The sequence below is a fragment of the Opisthocomus hoazin genome, chromosome 6, assembly GCF_030867145.1.
Source record: "Opisthocomus hoazin isolate bOpiHoa1 chromosome 6, bOpiHoa1.hap1, whole genome shotgun sequence".
NCBI lineage: Eukaryota > Metazoa > Chordata > Aves > Opisthocomiformes > Opisthocomidae > Opisthocomus > Opisthocomus hoazin.
The window spans coordinates 21,753,630-21,777,632 of record NC_134419.1 but is presented as its reverse complement, the minus strand read 5'-3'; the positions used below and the strand labels follow the sequence as shown (position 1 = coordinate 21,777,632).

General features: G+C 38.8%; 2 protein-coding genes across 5 annotated transcripts in view; one reads left to right on the top strand and one right to left on the bottom strand.

The window, feature by feature from the left end:
• Positions 1–23,421, top strand: part of PLPPR5 (phospholipid phosphatase related 5) — a 103,232-nt gene extending 79,811 nt beyond the window's left edge. For 2 of the 3 annotated variants that reach the window (XM_075425003.1, XM_075424998.1), the window contains one exon: positions 19,417–23,421. In XM_075425003.1, coding sequence (XP_075281118.1) covers positions 19,417–19,491 — 75 coding nt within the window. In that variant the 3' untranslated portion in view covers positions 19,492–23,421. Of the gene's footprint in view, positions 1–11,966; positions 13,190–19,416 lie in introns of those variants that run through there. The other variant, XM_075425000.1, reaches the window with a different exon arrangement.
• SNX7 (sorting nexin 7) overlaps positions 9,111–24,003 on the bottom strand; it is a 29,282-nt gene continuing 14,389 nt past the window's right edge. Inside the window, exons 7-9 of one of the 2 annotated variants that reach the window (XM_075424996.1) lie at positions 23,415–23,501; positions 17,242–17,394; positions 9,111–9,529 (exon numbers count right to left, since the gene is read on the bottom strand). In XM_075424996.1, the coding sequence (XP_075281111.1) occupies positions 9,449–9,529; positions 17,242–17,394; positions 23,415–23,501 (321 nt within the window). In that variant the 3' untranslated portion in view covers positions 9,111–9,448. The remainder of the gene's footprint in view (positions 9,530–17,241; positions 17,395–23,414; positions 23,502–24,003) is intronic. The other variant, XM_075424997.1, reaches the window with a different exon arrangement.

Below are 24,003 nucleotides of genomic sequence, written 5' to 3'. Positions count from 1 at the left end.
TTCAAATTATTACCATCCCTTTACTTCAGTAGGAGGTTCAAAATCAAAGCTGCTGTACCTCCATCCTCCCACTTTTCTTTTAGGGCTGATTTGGAAAAAAAGAAAAGCTCTCCTAATTATAGAGATTTAGCTTTCTTTATAAACTGGCTATTTTAAGATCTGTTTACAAGACCACAATATGAAACATCATTCAAAAACAGTGTGAATTGATTACATCCTTCTGAAGAACATGTAGTAGTAGAATATGCATTTGTAGCTGTTACATTGCCCTATAATTAGGGCTTTATTGCTTCCCTTCTAAACACATATTACTGCTGCTGGCGCACAGCTGAGATACTTAAGATGAAACCACGGAAAATGCTCCCCCCTTGTCCCCCCAAATCACCCCCCAACCTTTTAGAATCAAATGGCAGAAACACTGTGGTCACTAACAAATATGAGTAAAGTCAAGACACTGATTACATTTTCCTGCTGCAATTTCTTTTTAATGAGCAATTTTTCCCAAAACACTATTAATAATTTGAATGTTGCTTAATTGTGAGACTTTGTGTTAGAACAGCTGAACACAGTCTTTGGTCTTTTCATTCATTTCCATGGATTCTGGATCACAGCATAATGATGGGGGGGTCAGCAACCACATTGGGAATATTCACGCATCCCAGAATGAGTGAACAGACAAAAAAACAAGAGGCACCATATAAACACATTTGCATGATTAGAATTACTCAGGGAACTCAATTCTGCTCTGAACTGATTTCAGATTTTCAAAAACTAAAATTAATACTGAAATGTTCCTTGCACTGAGCAGCTCTCCACACAGATGAGTGAGCTAAATCTCAGCTGCCAGCTTAATGGGCGCACGGCCATGCCATGTGACACTGTGCTAGCCGCTTTATGGAGTTACACGTGTTCCTACATCGTTGCTCCAGAATTGGTGTGCCACAAGTAATGAATTAGAACAATCTAATGTCTGGATTTGTGTTATTGGAGAGGGACTCCCAAGGAAAATATTCACAGCCTTGCAGTTTATTTGTTCTGAATAAATACTTTTGATAAATGAGATGACATATTAAATAGCAGATATGCAATAATATTGTTTTCCATAAAGGTCACTCATAAGACAAATGCTTCTAAGGGCAGATGAACGTATATAGCAATAAGGTTGATCAGCTTTGTCAAGTTGCAGGCATGACTTTCTGAGCAGTGAAGCCAGGATTCCCATAGCAACCCTCACAAACTTCAGACACAACACACATACATTGTAGGTAGCAAGCCATATAAAGTAGGAACAGGAACATTTTGAGTTAAGGGTTAAAAACTAAGCTAAATATCATGTAAATCATGAAAGCAAATATCTTTCTAATTGTATCCAAGGTATTTTTTTCCTTCCGTACTATTTTTTGATCTTCTATATTCTGAAATCTATGTATAGACTGCAATCCAAGTGACAGATGACAGTTATCTTTATACCACTCCCAGAATCTCTTTTGAGTAATGAGACAAAGTGCAGTACCTCCTTTTGCTCCTCAGCATGTCTCTCAGCACTGGGGCAGTGCTGCGGCAAAGAGAACCGGGGTTCCCTCTCCGCAGCGCGGGCCTGGCTCCCAGCCCTCTGCACCCTGCTCTTGGCCAGCTCCTTCCTCAGGGCCCGTGTGCCCTGGCCGAACGTGGCTGTAAAAGCCCTGATCAAACCTGGGTGAGGTGCTCAGCTGGTGGGCAGGAACCAGTGTGGGACCTGTAGGAAGTGGCTTTTCAGCTCTTACGGAAAGGAAAAAAAACAAAAATAAAATCAGGGAATGTATTCTATTGGTGTCTCTGCATTTTAGCCAGAGAGCGCATGGCTTTTTTTACCTTGGTTAAGACACTGGCTATGACTTGCCAGTTGGACCCAGTATTGCCTTTCTGTATTAGATATTCTGGATAGGGCTGATGCTGGTCTGTACTGAGAGTCTCTCCGCTTCAGCAAAAACTCAGAAATAAAGAAAAGGCTCATATCAAAAAAAGGTTCTACGTTCAGTCTTCAGCAGAAGTGTATTTCTTCATTTGCTGTACCCATATGTGACAAAATGAGGCACAACTGTATTTGTATATTTTTAAATTCTTTTAACAGTTGCATGCCATAGCGCACAATCATCACCATGGAAGATTATAAATTAGTTGCCTTTTCTGCTTTTGTGCCTCCCCTTTTATATTTCTCCATTATTTTTCTTCCCCACAATCAGATGATAACAAAATATGTGCAATCACAGGAATAAGGCAACATACTGGAAGGCACCAATAAATACTGAACATCTTACTTTACTATGTTAAGCTGTCACAATTAATTTGCGTATAAAATTTGTACTGTCCTGTCAGTGAATGAACACATAGTCTCCAAAGAGCTATTGTCACTTAGCTATTTTCTTTCAACCCCAATTACAAATCTTTCTCTAACCTCACTTTAGCCTCATTTTTATGTCAGCAGAGTATCTGGCAGATTTTTTGTTTATTGCAAAAAGTATTGCTGGTGGACAAAAGTAGGAGAGGATGTACTATATTCCTGTAATGGTTTTTCTCTTCATAGAATTACTCCCAATTTTCACTTTATTTCATAGAATACTTCTTTGGATGAAAGGGATTAGGATGAAAGGGATCCTCTTAAACTTCCCTCTTTTGCTTTTATTGGATAGAAACTTTGGACTTTTGTGCTGTGTATACTGAAGTATCAAGCAGTAAAAAGACATGAAAAAGCATTAGCGATTCTGAAACTTCAGTGAGCTGTGGCTCATTTAGGTAGCCCCTGCCAGCCTTAAGGGCTCAGTACCAGCTTTGTGGGGCCCAAGCAATTCTTACAGGCTTCTGAGCAGGAGGTGCAGATGTTCAGGGCAAGTCTGGCTTTGTCTTGTAACCCAACAGCCAAATAATGCAGCACCCAAGTGAAAAAACAACAGTTCTGCACTTAGAAGTAAGGAGCTTTGTGATAATTGCACACGTATGGAGCTTCATGTTCAGATCTCATTTTACATACTATTCTTTTACCTCCCAGTGAAAGCTTAATTTATTACTTAATGCAATTCTAGAGCAAAGAATAATAAATAAATAAATAAATAAATAAATAAATAAAAACACATTTTTTCTTTTCCTTTTCTAAAGAGCCTGGTGAGATACTTTACTTATGTAAAAAAAAAACCCAACACATTATAACATTGCAACCACTTATTTTTTGATTAAAGAAGTTAATTCAAAAAGGCAATTCAGCTGCTCTTTAAGCTGACACAATGTTATAACAATTAAAGAACAGTGAATCTTCCCCACACCACGTAATCAAAGTTGCTCTGATTCCAAGGAAGTTTCTTAGCTTGGCTTTGACAGTTAATGGCTTACTGGCAACTCTGGGTTAATTATTAATGCAGACATAATAATGCTTATTCCTTAACTAACCTAAGCAATACAATTATCAAAGGAATCACTCCTGCTGAAAACTCAAGTGTCATGTCACAGTCTAGATCAAAAATTTTAAACCTCAAAGTCTGGCTTTTTGCTTGTAGGAAAACTAATGCAATGTTTTTTGCTCATTTTTCTGATAGTATTTTAGACAAGGACTTCCTTTTACAGTTCTGCATTTCTTTAATTGTGTATCTTCACTTTTCAGGTCCCCAAAAATCCACTGAAAGTTTGGGGCTGTCCCTTTCAGGTTTGGATGAGCTGTCGCCTCTCTGTTCCTCCCAGCAAGGCTGAGCCACTGCCAGCAGTGGAGCTGCACCCAAAGATTAGTGCAGCTTAGAAAAGCAACACAGTAGGTTTCCTGAAGGAGTTTAAGGGGCAGTTTTGTTGGCAAACGTTTCTTTTAAATCACTCTGTATACAGTAAGCTGGCTCTGTGGGCTTGCATAGCTAAGGCTTTTCTCTCTCCACGATGATGGCAGGGCTAGGGTCAAGGCAACAGAAAGTAAATGGTAAAAACATGGTAAAAGCGTCAAAGCTGTGCAGGGCTTTAGGAACGTTTTGCTGTCCAGGTGCCTTCTGCTAAGGCTTTACAGTTTGATCCTCTAGTCACTCAAGTCAGCCCCACCAGCTACCAGGGAAGAGCTCCTCCATTTGTCAGAAAAGGTTTATTTAGCCATTTTCTTTGAGTAAACCTATCAGAGAAGCCTATTACATACGCCTCTGCCCTCATCCATTCTTCACTAAGCTGCAAGGGACTGCTTGTGCCATACAGTGGGCAGTGCTGACATGCAGTATTAAAGTGTGAGTGCAGCATATGAAAGAACACCCCTTGATATTCCTCCTGGCCTGCAAAGCCTCTGTGGGATGGTTGGTTTCATGATTAATTTATGCCAGCATTATCCTTATTCTATTGATGCTTTCAGTGAAATCCTACGCATAGCAATCAGGCAAATGAACAAATTTCAATACATAAAGCCCAAATCTTTCTGAAAAGTCACTGCTTTGGGTGCAGGCTGACAGCAGCAGCGGCCAGCAGCTCTTTTCTTATGCCCGTATTTATTTCCTTTTTCTCTGGACATGCATCTTGCCACAGATCACTTGGAGCTTGTCAAGCGATGGCGTCTGCACCAGGCAACCATTTGAAATCATTTAGTGCTTATAACCACTGATGTCTTACCCATACAAGCCATTTCTGTTTTACCTTTATTACCAGCAGTTTGCACTGGTGACAGGACCCCTGTTAGGAGCTGAGAAGCTTTTTGTTCTTGTCTTTCTATGTGTTTTCAGTCTAACAAGAGAGAGAAATGCATTGTTTACAGGCCCTGGGTACAAAGCATTAACATATAAAGATGCAGCATGTTCTCAGCAACCAGCCTTTTCTTCTGTCTTGGAACCATTTCCTCTTTACGGTCAAGACACAGACCACGATGACTCAACCTTGCAGCCCCGCAAACTGCAATCACAGTACTGTCTGGGGAAGCTGGCTGTGGTTAGCCAGGAGCTGGGGTTTGCACACTGAACTCTGAGCAAAAGGAGGCCTCTTTTCTTTCTTTCAAGTATTTATTTGACTTGTGCTTTCGAAGTATCTGCACATAAATTCAGAGTATTGTAATTGGCACTTTGGAAGCATTTGATCAGTAACTCGTGACTACCTGCCAATGGTCCCATCTCTGACAGTGGGCAGAAAAAGCATCACTGCAAAAAATGGAGTTGTTTGGCCAAGAAAACACACTTGGTCACGTTGTCTCTGGCTACCCGCAGAGGCTGATAAGCTGTGCCAGTTCTGTATTCTACAGGTTGAGATTATCTAGCTAGGAAACTGAAGATGCAGTTTGAATTTTCTGTTTTACAATAAAACACTAATGTTGTTTTTAAAGTGATCTCACATAAATTTGAGAACAAAACCCACACAGAATCACAGAATGGTCGGGGTTGGAAGGGACCTCTGTGGGTCATCTAGTCCAACCCCCCTGCCGAAGCAGGGTCACCTACAGTAGGCTGCAGAGGACCTTATCCAGGCGGGTCTTGAATATCTCCAGAGAAGGAGACTCCACAACCTCCCTGGGCAGCCTGTTCCAGTGCTCCATCACCCTCAGAGGGAAGAAGTTCTTCCTCATGTTCAGACGGAACTTCCTGTGCTTCACTTTGTGCCCATTGCCCCTTGTCCTGTCACTGGGCACCACTGAAAAGAGTTTGGCCCCATCCTCCTGACACCCACCCTTCAGATATTTATAAGCATTTATTAGGTCCCCTCGCAGCCTTCTCTTCTTCAGGCTGAACAAGCCCAGCTCCCTCAGCCTCTCCTCGTAGGGGACATGTTCCAGTCCCCTCACCATCCTTGTAGCCCTCTGCTGGACTCTCTCCAGTAGCTCCTCATCTTTCTTGAACTGGGGAGCCCAGAACTGGACACAGTACTCCAGATGAGGCCTCACCAGGGCAGTGTAGAGGGGAAGGAGAACCTCCCTCGTCCTGCTGGCCACACTCTTCTTGATGCACCCCAGGATCCCATTGGCTTTCTTGGCAGCCAGGGCACACTGCTAGCTCGTGGTTAACCTGTCGTCCACCAGGACACCCAGGTCCCTCTCCGCAGAGCTGCTCTCCAGCAGGTCCACCCCAAGCCTGTACTGATGCATGGGGTTATTCCTCCCCACGTGCAGGACCCTGCACTTGCCCTTGTTGAACCTCATCAGGTTCCTCTCTGCCCAGCTTTCCAGCCTATCCAGGTCACGCTGAATGGCAGCACAGCCTTCTGGTGTATCTACCACACCTCCCAGTTTGGTGTCATCAGCAGACTTGCACACACAGAAGTGGATGGGAATCTTTCTACCACTCAGAGCTGTTGTTTCATGCTTTCTGCAGACAGACACAATAAAACATCTCACCATTTTTACACTGGTTTCATTTAAGGAAGTTCAGATTAAGTGTTTAATTAATTTCAGACTGCAAATCTGCAGAAGGACATCGAGGCCTCCAGACAGAAGCTATTAGCTATAGGTACCTGTAAGTTGAATTCCTAGTCAGACTTCTGCCACTTCAGAAATTATTTAAAGTGGTTGTGCTCTAACAAGCTGTACAAAGCTATCTGAAAATAGCAGAAAGAAAATCCAGGAAGTACAGGCAGATTGATTCTGAGTATGCAAATAGTTTACGCACTTTCTAAGCATTTGCCTAAGGAAGGTGAGACTCCATAAAAGAAAAATCTTTGGAAATAGGTCTAAATACACAATAGACTTTCTAAAATTGTAAGTTTCAGAAGTATTTGAATGACACAAAAAGGACAATGTTTGATTGTACTTAACAATAGACCTTGGTTTTGCATGATGATACTGCTACTACAAAATCAGAACAGTAACAACATGGTCACAAGAAAGCCTCTGTATAACTGATTACTAAAGCCTTTGCCCCCATAAATTATGGCCTAGCTAAAGAGGAAAAGAAATTAAAAATAAATCATGAACATAATGAATCACAGCCCACGTTTTTACCAAGGATGCAAAATCTCCAATGGTGCTTCCTTTTTTTTTTTTTTTTTTTTTTTTTTTAAAGTAAAAGCGATGCAATGCACATTGGCATTCCCCATCTTGGCTAACCAGACATTACCTTTTCCTAGAGGACCTAAATTACAGTTGCAGTATTTAATTTTTGGTTACACTTAAACATTCATATCCTTCCAGGTAAGCTTGTTCAAGCTCAATTTTTTGAACTTTCGCTTATCTGGTATACAGATTGTTACTGCTGCCTGTCTTTTTGGAATCCTGTTTATAGGACTGTACACTGCTGAGAGATTAGGAGCTAAAAACAGCAGGCAAAATTCAGTATTAATAAATGCAAATTAACACTCACTGGGGAAAAGCCAATTCTCCAATATACACACTGACGGAAATTAAATTATTTAGTAACCTTGAGAATAGCTCTTAATGTTAGTGGACAGTTCTATGGAACGGCAGCTCAGCATTCTGTGGTACTTTAAAAAATAACTTAGGAATCATTAGGAAAGAATGATAAAAGAAATCACAGCATAATTATAGCAACATGTACATTTCTGGTGTGCGTGCATTTTGAACACTGGTTGCAGCAGAACTAGAAAAAATAGAGAAAAGCAACAATGATGAGCACAAATGTGAAATGCCTTTTGTACAAGAAGATATCAAGCTACGGCTTTTCCTCTGGGAAAAAAGGCAGCGCTTGGAAGACACACTAGAGGTTTGTAAATTCTTGAGTGGCACAGGGAAGACAAATAGGAAGCAATTGTTCATCTCTTCTCACAATTTAAGAGGCAGAGGGTATTACCTGACATTACTGGGTAGCTGGTTTAGGAAATTACAAAATTAATTGTTTTTTCCTGCAAATGAAATTGTGGAATCCATTGATATTCAGCATGGTAAATCCTAAAAGTTTAGATGGAAAAAAAAAAAATAAAGCACTGGAAAAGGCATTAAGGGCTATTATGCATATTGATAGAAGCTCTGATGTAAAAAAAAAAAAATACTGGGAAGGAATGTTGTTCTTCCATGCCTCCTGCGAGCATCTGCTACCAGCATTGCTGGACACGACACTACGTGGCACAGCCCTTCAGCACCACATCACCTTCCTCCTAACACAGACTTGCCTCTCGTCTAAGAGTTGTCCATACAGGCAGAGATGCATGCTTCCTGCAGTATTTAAGAAGCGTCTTAACTGTTACTTTATAGCTAGAAAAAGTAAGAGCTGAGCTTTCATTAATACTTCATGGGGGCAGCATAAGAGCAGTCTTCTTTGCATTACTGAAAAGGCTGTAAGTGAGACCTGGACTATCAGCACAATCTAAATTTCTTAAGATCAAAGCCACAAAATGACTTGTCCAGCTTGGACAGGTCCACAGCCACCCAAGTGCAGCTGTGCGCACAGGAAATGACCCCCTTGCAGTCCTCAGGTGACTGGCAAGAGCAAGCTCACAAAATACCACCATAGAAGGTGAAGGCTGAAGCCCTGCTGTTCTGCAAGGCCAGAGCTGTGGTTAGGCTGTCCCTGATTCCTGCACCTCATTCTTTCCATATTCAGACTTGGGCTTGCTCAGACCGTAACTACCAGGGAGAACAACTGCAGGAATTACAAGTTCAGACTGACAGACCTTTTGGGTGGAACAATTCAATGACTGGAACACCTCAATGCATACTGCATGAGTGAATCAGCTAATCATTTTAATGAAAAACTCTCTCTTCCTTTCTTATCCCTTTCTCTTCCACACCAGCTATGTGAAGAGGGAGGAAGTTAAGGATTATGGGAAGGTCAGACAAGGGAGTAAAAGGTTTGATCCTGCAAACTCCAGATGGAAGCTCTTGTGTTGGCAGGAGCAGTGCTACGACTAACATTGCATCACTGTAGAAAGTCTGTTTCATGAACTGTCAGATTTTTCTTTATCCTTTAAAAAATGTCAACTTCAAGATGCTTAATAGACATATAAATAGTGAAAAATGAAAACTGAATTAACATTATTTTAAAGCAGCATTAATCTCACAGAACATGTTTGGCATCTTTCTGTACCATGTTACCATCGGGTGACTAGCACAATCTATCACAACAACGCTAAAGAGCTCCTTGAAGGCTACGCTAGGTAATTGTACAAGTACAGGAAATTACTCCACAAAGACAATATAACAAGCACACTAAAATACCAAAATACTTCTTAAAGACTAGGATACAGAATGAAGACACGCTTTCCTTATTAAACTTTTTATTAAAATTGAGCTATTTTTACATATTTAAAATACTTTATATCCAAATTATGTGATATTTATGAAAACAATTGTATGCAAACACTTGCATAAAAATATGTAAAATCACAGCTAAGCAATATAAAGCAATATATAGCATGTTCCAAAACGTATTTCAGGACTAGAATACCTGAGTTTTCAATAAGCTGGTTTCCTGCATTTCACTGATTTTTAACAGTTAAATTTAATAATGTATCTGATCTTGTATAAAGCACTTCTTTGGTTGGGAGAAACTGCATGGAAAAGGCAGAGACTGAGCACAGATGTTACTCAAGGTCTATCTTCAGAATCTTCTTCCACATGAAAGTCCACTGTTTGAGAGGCTAGGAAGGACTCCCATGTAGCAAGGCACTTAAAAAACAAACAAACAAACAAAAAAGCACAATACATATGCATTGTCACAATCTGCTTTTGTGGGACTATGGTAAGAGCAAAATATAGTTTCCTAGGCAGCTCAGTGATATGCAAAATGTTAGCCAACATGCTGAGTGAGCTGTAAAGGTCACTTTTACATAATGACAAGTGCACAGTGTGAGCACTGTAATTGTATGTGTTAGCATGGAAGATGCTAACATTAATTATGCTCCTCTTTAATCTCTCCTTTTAGTTACAGGCAAAGATCTCTTCCAAACAGAAAGCACGCTGTCAGGCACAGTTACCTTGTAATCTCTGTGGATTTCTATTGTACACCCAATTTTCTTTCCAAGTTAAATTAAAACATTTTTTTCTAAACGCACAGAGAATTCATTTTTCCCCCAAGTCATGGGAAAGAAATGGGACCAGAAAGGCAGGGGGTGGAGGGGACAGGCAAATTGTCATCCTCACAAGTAGCATTTCTCTCCTCATGGAAAAATGTATTTATATAAACAGCTTGGCAAACCATTATAAATCACAGACCAGTGTTGTGAGTCACGGCAAGGCTATCACTAGGTATGCTGATGCTTGTTACCCAAAGTACCAAGTTTCTACTATTTCAAGTCTGTCATTAGAACAGGGCAGGCAAACTCATGCAATAATTTTGTTATCTTGATACTATTAAAAGAAAAACTTGAGATGGAAATGTTTTAATAGAATTTTGACTTACACACTCATACCTGTTGCTTTTGACAACACAGCTTATTTACTACTTACTGTACACAGTTTTTTTCATGAAGAATCTGAAATATTCACAATAAATAAGTCTTCTGCAATTTCTCAGAAAATATCTTCTTCTATATTAAAACCTGGACAGCAGACTCCATTTATCTGAACTTTAAATTAAATCAGTACCCTGAAACCAGCATCATTTCCTAAGTGAAAACTTTCGCCAGAAGCTGTTCAAGGCACCGTTACTTGCTATGCCCAGCCACAATGACGTATCTAGCATCCACCTGTCATTGCTTAGAAGACATGGAAAAGGCGCTAGCATTCACGCTGCTTGAACTTACAGCCACCTAACTCTGTCTTATTACACATTTCTAGTGAATGACTTCAAAACTCTGCCATTAAATATGTAGATTTAATCATATTACATTAAAGAGCCTAGGTCCTGGTATTATTGCACATCTGTGCGCAAGCAGACGAGTGAGAGGATCCGATAGTCATGAATAATGTTAAAGTATAAGCTCAAAGAGCAAAATGAAGGAGACACACAGGATGACTGGAGTTGGGGGAAATCCATGATGACACAAGGACACAGAACCAGGGATGCCCATAAAATTATAGGTGATAAAATTAGCAAGAAACGGCAAACAAAAGTCAGCAGCAATTATGTCTCTGATAACATAAAAAAGTAGATGTAGGTCTGCAAGACAATAAGAGAGGTTAAAACAGCTGACTGACCTAAGAGATCTCAAAGAAAAAAGTATGCGGGAGCTTATTTCTGGATAGGTTTTTGGTCGTTATTAGGCATGTTAGAGACTGTTCCTGATATTCATATATTGTCCCCTGGACTATGGAAACCATGAATCTACTACCCCCGTCTTTCTTTTCTGATCTTGCTGACAAAGTCCCCAACTACCTTCTGCTGCTTTTGCACACAACAACATTAAGCTGCTGTTCAAAGCACATCTAAGGTTTGAACTACTGTGAAAAGAGGGATAACAGGATAAGATTCATGTGGAAATCCGCTTTCTTCACTGACTTTCTGGAGAAATGCTCTTTTGAAATAATAAAAATAAAATCAGGGAGAAACAGTGAATATAGTCTTACTATGAACAGTGATCTACAACTGTTGCAAACTGATTTCTGACTTAAAAGATCTTTTTTTGCTGGCAATGTCTGACTTTTTTTTCTGAACCACAGTTCAATTTATACCATGTAACTCCATATTTTGTAATTCTGTAATTTCAGTAATTAATGCGAATTAAAATACATGTATCAGCACTGGCTGGAATGTAAAAATGGCTTTCTGTTATCTTTGCAACACTGAGCCAAATTGCATGTGCTAAAATGCAGTCTCAATATGTTGTTTCACCAGATAGATAATATCTATTGAAGTCTTTCCAGGCAAAGATGCAAAGTATTCTTTTCAGTTACACGTTACTCAGTTTTTAATTTATCCTCGTTTATATAACCAAAACACAGTTTCAAAAATGTAAGAGCAATGGTGGCTCATTTCACTGTTAGACATCACAGTGCTGCTACAGCTGACAAGTTTTATAATTAACCATACAAAAACAAAACTAGGTCTCTGTGCCTTAGGCTCAAGCTCTTTATATTGTGAAGCATGAACTGCATAAATGACATTTTGTTAGTGATATATACTTCAACATCATTACAGAATGATTTTACTCCACTTTCCTGGCAGGTTGAAAACGGAGCTCCAAATAGAGGATCAGCCAGCTTTTGCAAAGGAGACAGAAGGGGAAAAAAAAGAAAAACCAAACCCAGGAAATTAAGTGCATGCACAGGATTGAAATTCATAATCCAATTACTTGTAAAAGGCTACTGGAAGACATGAAAAAGCCTAAATACACAAAATGAAATAGCATGAGCTTAAGTAAGGCTACTTTACCTAAAATATTCTGATTACTACTGCAGGTCACACATCTATTCACCAACATTATTTTTAGAAAAAACAGAAAAAAAGGGTTTTGTATAGTACAATTCCATATCTAACTAAAAAGGAGATATAAAAATAGAACGTGTAGTAGGGATGATAACAGAAGCAGTGTGTCATATGCCACGTGTGTTTCTGTTCCAGTTCCTGTTTTCCATGGTTGATACCTTAAAAATATAATTTATGATGGCATTTTCTGGAGTAGAATCTGAAAATGAAGTCTTGTGTGTGTCTAAGAAAGAGACAAAAAATTTTTATGGTTGAAGTTAATGAGGGTTCAAAGATGGATCCTGGCTTTGAAGCGACATGCACAGAGACAAACTGGTTCATCCACGTGGGAGCTTTTGAAAAATCACATGAAGTTAGCTAAATTCCCAGGTATTGCTAAGGTAAGATGTGATCAACATGCATGAGCAGCTAACTTTTTGCTGTGCTACCAGATGACTAGTTAAATGCATCACTACAGAGGCCTCCAGGGCAAACAACAAATCTAATTTCTTTTTCTACAGCTTATACTAGACAGAGAGGTACGTAAGGGCTTCAGAGTTAGAGGGAAGTTGCTGTAATGGGGGAGCAGTGTTGGTTTGCCCTAATTAATCTTTTGGATCAATTTATGCCTGTACAACAATGTAGGTCACAGAAATAAACTAAATTATGCTTGAAATAGTTAAGAAAATCAGGAAATTATTTATATTTTTGCAAAAGAGTAAGCTGTGTTAATACCAACAAGAATCTTACTACATCAAAGATAAATTTAGCGCTTTATGCGATTAAGCTGCAAGGGTTTAACAGGATTAGTTTGACATAAGAAAAATAAAATTAGATGCCACACATTAAAACAAAGGCTCATCCATGCACAGGGAAAACATGTTCTTGCAATGCAGAAACTAATAAAATATCATTCAACATTATGAAAAAAAACCCAATCTTTCAGCATTTAATAGAGTGCCTTATGAGCAGTGGAAAACCAAACTCTGGTATATTTGCTGGATTTATAATGTCTAACTAGTCTTTGGATTGGGCTGCAGGATCTAGCCACTTATTCTGGTGATTTTTGCTGAATATAATAGGTTAACAAAGTTCTTTGCTGAGAAAAATTAAAGAGTTTATTTTTTTGATGCTGTAAAAATCCTAGAGACTATATTAAACACATGAGAAAAACAAAAGGAAAAATTCAGTAAACGCTAATTAATTGCTATTGCTATTTGAAGCCAGAGTTCAACACTGCCTGGTTTGGTTTTGCTAATTTGTACCAGGAACACTTCAGACATGCTAGCTAAATCATAGTAACACCACCACCACTACCATTAACTTCGGGTCCTGTTTTGACTTTAGCAATGCTGCATTTTTAGGGCTCTGCAGGCTGTCTCTGCCTAACCTAATGAGAACACTCCTGGCGACCCATCAGCTTTCTCAGCGGTAAGCTCCACCCTGTGGACAGTCTGTGATGTCAGCTGCTCGGCAGGTAACCTCTCCTGGACTAAGGTGTGCTGTTTCAGACAACAGTGTCACAGCTAAGGCATGGGGAAAAGGAATAAAATAAAGGCTACGGTCTTAACACACGCTTCATTCAAGAACTTTTCTCTGTCAGGCAAATAAATTGATGCTATTTATTTCAGAAACAGGACTAAGTTCTGAATTTTTAAAAATCAAAACCTTTTCATATTGTTTCAGAAAATCGTCCCTATCTTAGCAACACCTAGTCTTCAGTAATACAGTATGTTATTGGCTGTAAGCCTTTGTGGAACAGAGAGAGACTTAAACAACTATTCAACTCTTTTCCAGAAGTAAAGGAAGTAGAGAACTCCATGAACTCTTGAGACCAGCTACAGGAATACCAAATGATTGGTCGGTCATGGTAATTCTTGGCCACTAAATGACCTTATATTTAAATGTATTATAACATAGCTTGTATATTATCACAGGAAGGCCTTCATTCTCATATGTCTGCATAGGAGCACCCTGTAAATTTGCAACACTGGGCTTTACTGTCTTTGTTATCACAGCACTGAGAGACACAAAGGGACTGGCGATTCCACTGCTGTAGAAACAAAGGAACACTTCTTATTCAATTACATTAAACGTAGATAGTCAATAAACTGGAGGGCTAGACAAATACCTCTACTTGTTTTGCATTAGTAAATCCAGAGAAATATAATTACATGTAACACTGTAAAGTAGCACTTCATGTAATATAAACATTAATTCAGCTTAAGGGAAACATACTCTTTTATGCTGCCTAAGTGATGCTTGACAAGTTGACAGCAGAATCCTAAGGCAACTACAACTAAGGAAAAATCCAAACAAATGTAAGGTCACACTCTTTCCCCATATTGTGACAAAGAGGAAATAACATTTTAGGTGTTCTAGTGTACCTTGACACACTGCTGTACCGTACTTGATCACACTGGCTTTAGTTTTCTGCAGTCTTGAAGGACTGAATTCCCTATTGCAAAAGCCACCAGAAAACATGAGATGTCTGTTTCTTGTTACTTTGTAGTTTTGAGAAATTTAAGGAATGCAGAGAATGGCCACTAACAGGAATGACTCCTGGTTAGGTTGTGTGCCTGAGAAATGAAGTCAGCAAGACTGGGGAATTACAAGGAGCACAGTGAAACACCGCTGTAGAGAAGGGAGTGGGATACAGCTCGTGGAGAGGCAAGAACAGAAGTTGAACTGCTGTGGGGGAAAAAGGCTGTGGAAAGGAGGAGAAGCAGGAAGTGACTGAATTAGAAATCAGGAGATGATTCTTCACAGGAGATGGGCAGAAGAGTTGGACCACTGAATCGTATCCATGGCATCCATGGTGCCTGGGAGCATGCACAGAACATGCTTTGGGAAAAAAAGCAAGAAGTAAGATGAGGAATGCTACAGCAAGAAAATGCTTAGTAAGCATCAAACGGTGCATCAAAAGCATGAATGAATAATTTAACTTCAGACGCGAGAGAACATTAATGATGCAAGTAATGACTGAACAAGCGAAAAACACTGTAACAGGCACTGTGTTTGTGCACGAGTTTCATGAGTGAAACTCAAACTGTTATCTTTAAGGTAGGATTTTGTTTTCTACTGAAAGCATAAAAATCATATTCTGGTTCTCAAGTATCTGAGATTCCCTTCCTGAAGTTTCACTTCCAAACAGCGAAAGCAGATGCCAAGACTTCTTTTCCACTGTTTTCTGGAGTGCATTACACACCTGTAGTTTGTAATATACAGGCCTCTGACAGTTATCACTTCTCCCATAATTAACCATTAGCATTAACCACAGGTCTCAAATAAACATGCATATTTTAGATCAAAACTCCCAATCTAATAATAATTTTATCAAATTCTCTTGACTGCCAGGTTAAAGGTAATGATTTTCTCATAAAACAGAAAAAATTGGTAAGCCCTCACTTTGCAAACAAGGAGGGATACAGTTAGCACAAATGTTTTCTATTCTTGCAACTGCTGCAGTATGATAAGGTATTTTTTTCTAAAATCTAGATCTACTGAAATATAACAGCAAAAACATTTTATGCAGATTTCACTATTCAGGAAAAGCACCAACAAAGAATAATGTCTCCATATAATCCAATTTATCCAGTATTTCAGAGGCTATTTAAGAAGAACAACTGGCAGTTACATAGATCGCTGAACCATTTTCTGCAGTTTGTGACTTAATGACAGTAATGTCACGTACAGCATGAGCTTTGCCATTCTGAATTAAAATTCTAAATTCATCAAAAAGCATTTGTAGACAGGAAAGAGAACCAAAGAATTATTTTTTTTGTTTTAATTTAGCTAATCATTCATTAACAAAACATTCCACTATATTTAGCATCATTTTAACATATGTCTTGCTGATATAGAAGTCAGAGATCGTCAATAACTAAAGAAAATGTGAGAGGATGCCAAAAGCTTGCTGCCTGATTTCAGAAAATATTTTGATCTTAATATGTAAAAACAGATTGTCAATGTCTGTGCATCTCACAGGCTGTATGTTAATTAGATAGACTTGATGATCAAGAGCTCTGTCTTTTCAATTATGTTTTTACAAAATGTAAAATTGGGACACAGTCATTGGTTAATAGGCAATCCATAAAAAGTTCAAAATACAGGACTGGAAGTTACAGATGTCAACATATATCTGTGAAAATTACTAATAGATGGCTTAGTATATTCAAATTTTTTTCCCAAAATAAGGAGAAATTCTTTTAAAAATTCAAGGCATCTGGGATATTTTCAAAATGCACACAATCAACACTATGTTCCCCATGAAGAAACTGCACAGAATGCTTAAAATATTTTATGTTTTCAAGTCTTCTTTCTTAGTATATATTCCTGGAAAAGGGAATTCTTACCAAGAATGTTAGCTGTGGCATTTAAGTTGAAAATAAAAATCTAATTTCAATCACTTTTCTTTCTTTCTAAAGTAGTAAGTTTCAATTATAAAAAGATTCAATTTATTAATTGTATACACTTTGCAGCATTTGTTATTTTTTTTAAAAAGTGCAATAATCTTCTCATATTGATTTCTCAAAATTGTACTGTTGTTCTTTAACCTTGTAAATTCTGATTATTTCATGAAAGACAATTCCTTTAAGAAATAACAAGGACTTCCTGAATGCGCTGTCTGAAATGGAATCACATTTAAACTTTTTCCTCACACAAGATTATTTACAGAAGTTTGAGCTTTCCATAGGGCTTCTTCATGCAGTTGCAGCAAAAGATTTCCAAACTGAAATATAGCAGCTGACACTGAATGAAAAAATATGTTCCAAGTTGTTGTGGTGAGTAAAACAAGAGTGCCCTCTGTTGATGAAGAACTCCAGATCAACCACTTGGGCACAAATAAAATATGTTTTACTTCAAACATGTCAAATTAAGGATAACTGCCTCCCTCTTCCTGCAAGAACTGATTCTGAAGTTAACACAGGTTTGAACTAAAATGCAAAAATTCCTCTTTATAGACAACCCATGGACCTCTCCATTGAAAAAAATCAATAAAAAAAAATAACATTGCTATGAGAAAGTGTTTTACCTCTTCATAATAATGGAGATTATTCTCAGCCACATTAGTGAACGTTGATCTCATATCACATTGCATGTTTTGCTTCCACCTGTCCCAATCTGCTTTCAGAGCATTATTGGCACATTCGACTTTGTCTTCAAGTTTCCCAATCTCTTCTGAGAACTAAGTATGAATTGTAAACATAAAAAAATATTAGTAAAGTCACCATTTCAAAAGTGATTGAAATCAAGTGATTGTAGTGCAGAATAAACAGAACTGCAGAACCAAGGCTGGTATTTAACTTCGCACAGAAAATCGTTCTCCAGGGATAAATTTAAATTTTATACTTAATTAATACCTTGGTACAATTTCCCAAATAATAATAATAGAAATTCTAGACCAGAATTAAAGTGTTGCTAAAGATATTTTTATTCACTGAAAAGTTACAGACTCTGGCACCTCTTCACTTCACTATCACTAGATGGTAATGCATCTAAAAAGGAAAATATAGAGGGCTTTAGTGAAGCAGAATCAACTTAATAAATTAGATTTGGCCACAAAAACTGAGAAAAACGTAACAGAACCTTTGATAACCGCAGGAGAAACCAGAATAGGGAGAAGACAGCAGAAATTAATAGCACAAATTTTCTGATTTATTGCCTGTCACCTTGCCATCTTTTCTTGTGGAAGTAACCTGTGTGACCATGTGAGGGAGACAGAAACGCAGAAGCAGAGAAAGAAATTAAAACAAAGGACTTCTTCGGAGAAGAAACTCTTTCACCGTGATCCAGGATCAAAAACTTTCAGGGCTACTCCCCAGACATTATTATCTTCTAATTACTATAGATGCACAAAGTGACTTTTCAGCTACTAGGAATGAGTAAGTGGACACAGGCTCCCTCTTTAATGACTCTTCTAGTCCTCTCAGTAATTTTGTTACCTATTGTCATTTGCTAATCAGCTGTGTCAGTTCTGGCTGGCACCCAGACACAGAACGATGTACATCTTCTGCAGCTACAGTGCAAATTCATCTGCTGAGACTGTGCAGCGACTGTCTGCAGCAGGAGGGAGGTCAGGCAGAAACACCACCAATAAGGAACATCAAGCAGGAAAAGTTAACATCCTTGTATTGTTTCCATTGCAACTCAGACCCCATACACCTTCCTCTTCTTCCTTGTATTCTGCTGTCAGATAAACTGTTTTTTCCTCATACAACACCCCTGTAAAGTCGGATAGCTCCTCGTGCTCTCTGCAGAGCTGGTGCTTTCATTGATATAAACTTCAGGATTCCAGGATTAACTTCCAGGATTTCCAAGGAACGCTTAGGCTATTGGCAGAATGCAGAAATGTCAAAATTCAGAGCAGGATGTGGGAAATCCTGGTGCGCAGCCTCCAGCTTGAACCATGCAGGAAGGACAGTGTTCCAGTGCAGCATCAGGCAGTGCTGCCGCCATCAGACACAAACTAAGCAACACTGCCTGAAATGGGCACAGAACCTGAGCCCAGCTGTTAATTCACAAACCATGAATCCCAATTCAGTTTGACATAGTAGAATCCTTCAGCTCTTAAAGCAACAAAAAACTCCTTAGGTAGTAAAACGGAAAATTTCATCCGAATAGATTTTCTCTACATTCCACGATACACAGATGAATAAACATTTTTAGTTAGACTTGACTTCTATACTGATTTTCCTTGCCACACTTCTAGATTATGAAATACTGGTTATTAATCAAGAACAAAACACAAAATACTATTTCTACTTTACTGAAAAGCCCAAGTTCAATTCTCTAGCCAGACCAGCAATCAAACTATGGACAAGGGTAATTTCAACTACCAACACTGTATTCAATATGAAAAGGTTAATCCAAAGTTTAAATGTGAGGAAATAACCTTTAAAGGAATTACAGGCAGCTGGATTCAGTATCTTATGCATGTCCCAATTTAACTGCCTTTCCTTCAAATACCAAAAATCAATGCATACAGAATACTGAAAACAGTGAACACTTTTAGATGATTTAGGGTAGGAAAGGCAGTTGAATCCATTTTCTGCTTTTGCAAGACAAAAGTCCCTATAAGGGAATGTGCTAGGCTACACATGTAAAGAAATTCTCCGACTTAGAAGTCCTGGCTGCAGTAGTTTCCCCTTATCTCCTCATATCTTCAAGACATTTATTTTACCGTTTGTTTTTGTCTTGCCTTTTCTAGGAACTACGAATTTCTTCCACGGTGCAGTCACAATGTGATGTGGACAGGCAGACTCTGTTGTACATCCCTGTCTGAATATGCGGTTTAAACATTACCCCTGAAGCCCAAAAGAAACTGAGTGTTGTATCAAGGGAAGGCTTGGACTTAAGGTCTAAAGACAGCGTTATGCCACATTTCATCAACTCAAGCAGAGAGGTTTAAGATCTACTTTTTCACAACTGAAAAGAAACATAAATGCACCCTCTTCAGCTGCCACAACAGCAGAAATCAAAGATGAATGGCTCGGTCTCAACAAAAACATCTACCCAGTCTGTTCCTCATTTACAAGGTGTAAATTGTTACAGTTTATCCTGCAAATTAAATATGATCCTGAATCCATTTTCCTACATTGATCGTACTGAGTCAGCTAGTGTGATAAATTAATTCTCACATCAGTGATCACCAGAAAAAGACAGCAGAGTGCTCATCAGACACTGGACCATGGGACAGGAAGGTGAGAGCCAGACGCTGCCAGGGCAGCGCACTGCCAGATATCAACAGGGCAACCTGTGGCCAAAGAGCCTTGGCCCAACCGCCAAATTACCTAGAAAGTGAAACAGCATTTTACACTATCTCACTATGCAAAATAGCATGAATTCCTATCTGCTACATGAATTAATCCTACAGCTTGGTGATACGAATCCTTTTTAGCCTGGAGTTAAAACATAAGATATATTCAGAATGTGATAAGATTCAGCATACCATCTCTTTACCACTCAGTTTCAAGCCTGAACACTAGAATCCCTAAGTAAGCATTTAATGCTCATCTGGTTCTGTCAGAGCACATTATACCAACCTTTTGTCAGAATTCCTATTAGCCCTAATGGCAGTACCAAAACTGTTAAAAACTCCCAAACCACAAAGGGATGCACTAGCATTCCTGTGTGTGCCTTCAGAACGGAGCATGGGAGCGATGGAGCCACTAACTCCAACATCTATACAGCCAGAGATCTGGAGGTAAGAAAGGTCTAGATAAGCAGGACACCAAAGTCCTCCCAAATATTTCTGTCAGAGCCTGCATCCAAAAATGACAGTCTTCAAACCTTCCATACCCTGAACAACTGCCTTCTTCGTGGACTAAATTTCGGAGTGGGAGACGAGGTTTTGGCTTTTTAGTAGCACCACAAGCAGCCTTCTAAAAGCCTGGTGGCAGAAGCACAGCTCAAGAAAGTATTTTTTCCCAGTCAGTGAGCCTGACATCTCGTAAGGTTTAATTTGAGATTCCAGCCTATTTCAGCTGCACTGACCTTGGGGATGTTTTGTATCCTCCTGCTGTATAAGCTCCTGTTTGTTACATCATTTAATGTTTGCTGTGACCAATGCTAAAGATCTCACAGCCTTTTATCAGCTCTAATGACAGTCTGAGATTCCTTATCTATGGTGGAAATGCACTTCAAATGAGATTAGAGTTCATGCCACTCATTGTCAGCAGAATTTCTGGCTACTAGATTCCACTGACAAGTTCAATCTGACATCTATGAGATTATTAGAAGCTACATGAGTTCTGCTTAGGAATAGAAATGTGCAAATACAGGCAAACTCAGTGTTTGACACCAATTCCAGTAACAGTACCTGTGTTATGACCACCTTTTATTCTGAAATCAGTCTGGTTAGAAATGTCAGCAAAATATTTCAACACATAATAAAAACCAAAACATAGTAAAAAACTGATTAAGAAAACATAGTAAAAGTTACTTGAATAGTTAAAAATAGCAGTACACCATTCTCTGTGGCCAAACTATCATTAATAGAAAAAGCCTTCAACTTCTAATTACGAAAAAGTCTTCAGGATACAGCTGCCATTCCATTAGAGAACACAGGATATTAGGATCAGACAGACTAACAGATATCTGTTTTACTGCTCTTGTGAGGCTGCAAGGAGAATCAGACTCTCGGAGACTGGATTTTTTGAAATGAGTAAGAAATAGAGGGATTGGAAAGATAAAGCAAAGATCTGAAAACTCGGGTAATCACACTGTCCAAAGGCTTTTAACAAAACTGTAAACACAGCTTTGGAAACACAGAAACAGTGAAAAAAGACCAGGTTGTGCAAACCGATCTCAAAATTTTACTGGAAGCAAATACAAACATCTCATTATTGGAGCAAACCATGGTCAATATCAAATTAACATGGTATGATCAATAGTATGCTAAAGGAAAAATATTCCTTTTTGTCTGCAACAGTTCAGGAAAAGAGAGTGAATACAACTTGTCCGAGGACTCCATCAGATTAAAACAGAAATACATTCTGAAAAGACCATGTCCTGTCAGGCAATGTTCCCTTCCCTACGTTGGACAGCAATAAGACTAGCTGCTGAACAAGCTGTATGAAATTGCAATTCATCGCTGAATCACTCTGCGCAAATGCAACTGTTCTTAGCAGGTTGCCAACAAACCATACAAATGGGAAGTACTGATTAAAAGGGATGCAACATTAAAAAGCTGATCTAACTATCTGCACACAAACAACTTCAGCAATGATGTATAACACTTCTTTCTGCCAGAATAAATTCGTAGAGTCACAGAATATCTCAAGTTGGAAGGGACCCATATGGATCATTCTCAATATGTACTGTGCTTTTACAAGCAATGCAACTGAAGTGTGGTGCCGGCACGTGGGGCACCCATGGCGCAGGGTGCTGGGAACAGGCAGGCCATGGGAGGAGCTCGCAGTGGCTCTGCCGGTGCCCTCACCAGGCAGCATGGGAACACAGAGGCCTGCAGCCAGCAGGGGATGAGGACCTGCCATTGCTACCCCAACTCCCAACCTAGGAGCCTTCTCCAACTTACCATCCTCCGTGCATTTTATAAGAGCTTCAGACCTTATACATAAACTAAGGACAAAGGACAGGAGAAATGGAAGAGGAAGTAAAGAAAGAAAAACAGACTACAGAACACAAAGGTAGTGAAATGAGAGGACGATATAAGTAAACAGAATTTCTACTTTAGGAAAAAACAAAAACAGAGGTTATTTACTTACTGTCCCACTGCAGTACACAGAGGCAATTTGTTACAAAATATACCATAGCCATTGTAGATATCAGACAGTGGTAATATATTCTTATTTATTCAGTTCCGTGACAAGAAATCAAATAAAACTATGAATTTCAAGTGCCAAAAACTATCTAAACAGCTTGTCTTTACATGAAAGCTAATTACGACAACCCTAATAAAAGTTATTGGAAATATCAAGGACTTTTGTCCTCTGAGGTACTAAAAGTTACAGTGTTGTTATTTATTCATTTTAATATATATATTACTTACACTGTATAACACTTGGTGTTAACACTGTGCTAAAAGGTCAGTATTTAGGCTGGAAAGTTAAAACAATCAAAACCGCCCATACCCATCCCAGAAGTTCCTTTTAATCAGCCCACTGAGCCTTGCTGATGGCTTTGTGGATGCCTGCGCCCATGGGCTACGAGTTATGGTCTGACTTTGCTAGAATTAATGAAGGTATCATACTGGAAGTAAAAAAATATCCCTGGGCCCAGCCAAGTAGGATAGAGACCTGAAAGAACAGAATCCAATACTTTTAATTTAAGTTCAACGAACAGCTTTGCTCCTTCTGACTACCTCCTCTCCCTCTCCTATATCAATGGAGCAGCAGCTACAAAAGCACTGCAGCAAATCTTACTTTCTTGTAACTCCCAGCGTGGAAGTAAACAGAAATGCTAAAAATAAACTGCAGTACAGTCTGAGTTGACAAAACAGTGGTCCCCCACTATTACCAGTCCTTAGCTCCAGCAGCCTGTCTAGGAAGTTCTGCATATTTCTCATGATTGCCTTTGCCTGGCATGCACAGCTACAAATACTGAACCTTTTCAGAATAAGTATGAGCACAACAGAGACACCATCCAGTTACAAAGCATGGCTTCAGGGGCTGTGCTTTCTTCAAAGGATCGTCTTTTGTAGTTAGAATAAGGCCTAGAAGATTTCAGCATTCTGTACATACTCACCAGATCCTTTTCTGTCTTTTTATTGGCTAAAGCATCAACTCTGGATTCAAGCTCGCCCTGAATTTGGTCTCTCCTTTTCAAAACACCCTTAATATAGAAGAGAAAAAAAAGAGAAGTAAACTGCACCAAATTTTAGCCATCTATTCAGAAAATCATCAAACAAGTTGGCTATTTAATAAATTATGCAAGAACACAGAATGATGCCATTTAATATTTTTGACATGTACTTTACATGTACTTTCCTCAAAAATGATCTTACAATCATGTAGTGAAGACTTGTTTTTCAGTACTTGTATTTTATCATATGTGTTTTTCAAGAATCTTAGTCAATCCAAAACCAATGCTGCAAGGCTCTGTCACACATACTATCATTGCTGGTTGTATAACAAAAACTGCAACAGCAGTTTACTTAGTATCAGCTCAACTTACTATATACTCATATTTTAAGACAGCAACATGAGTTTGCCAAATCTCATGAACAAAAGTATTTTCTTCAAGTAAAGTTACAATATAAAGAGAAATAAACAACTAAAAATGGTATACCAGGCATTATTGAAATTCTGACTTTAACCTTCAGTATTGTTTTGTA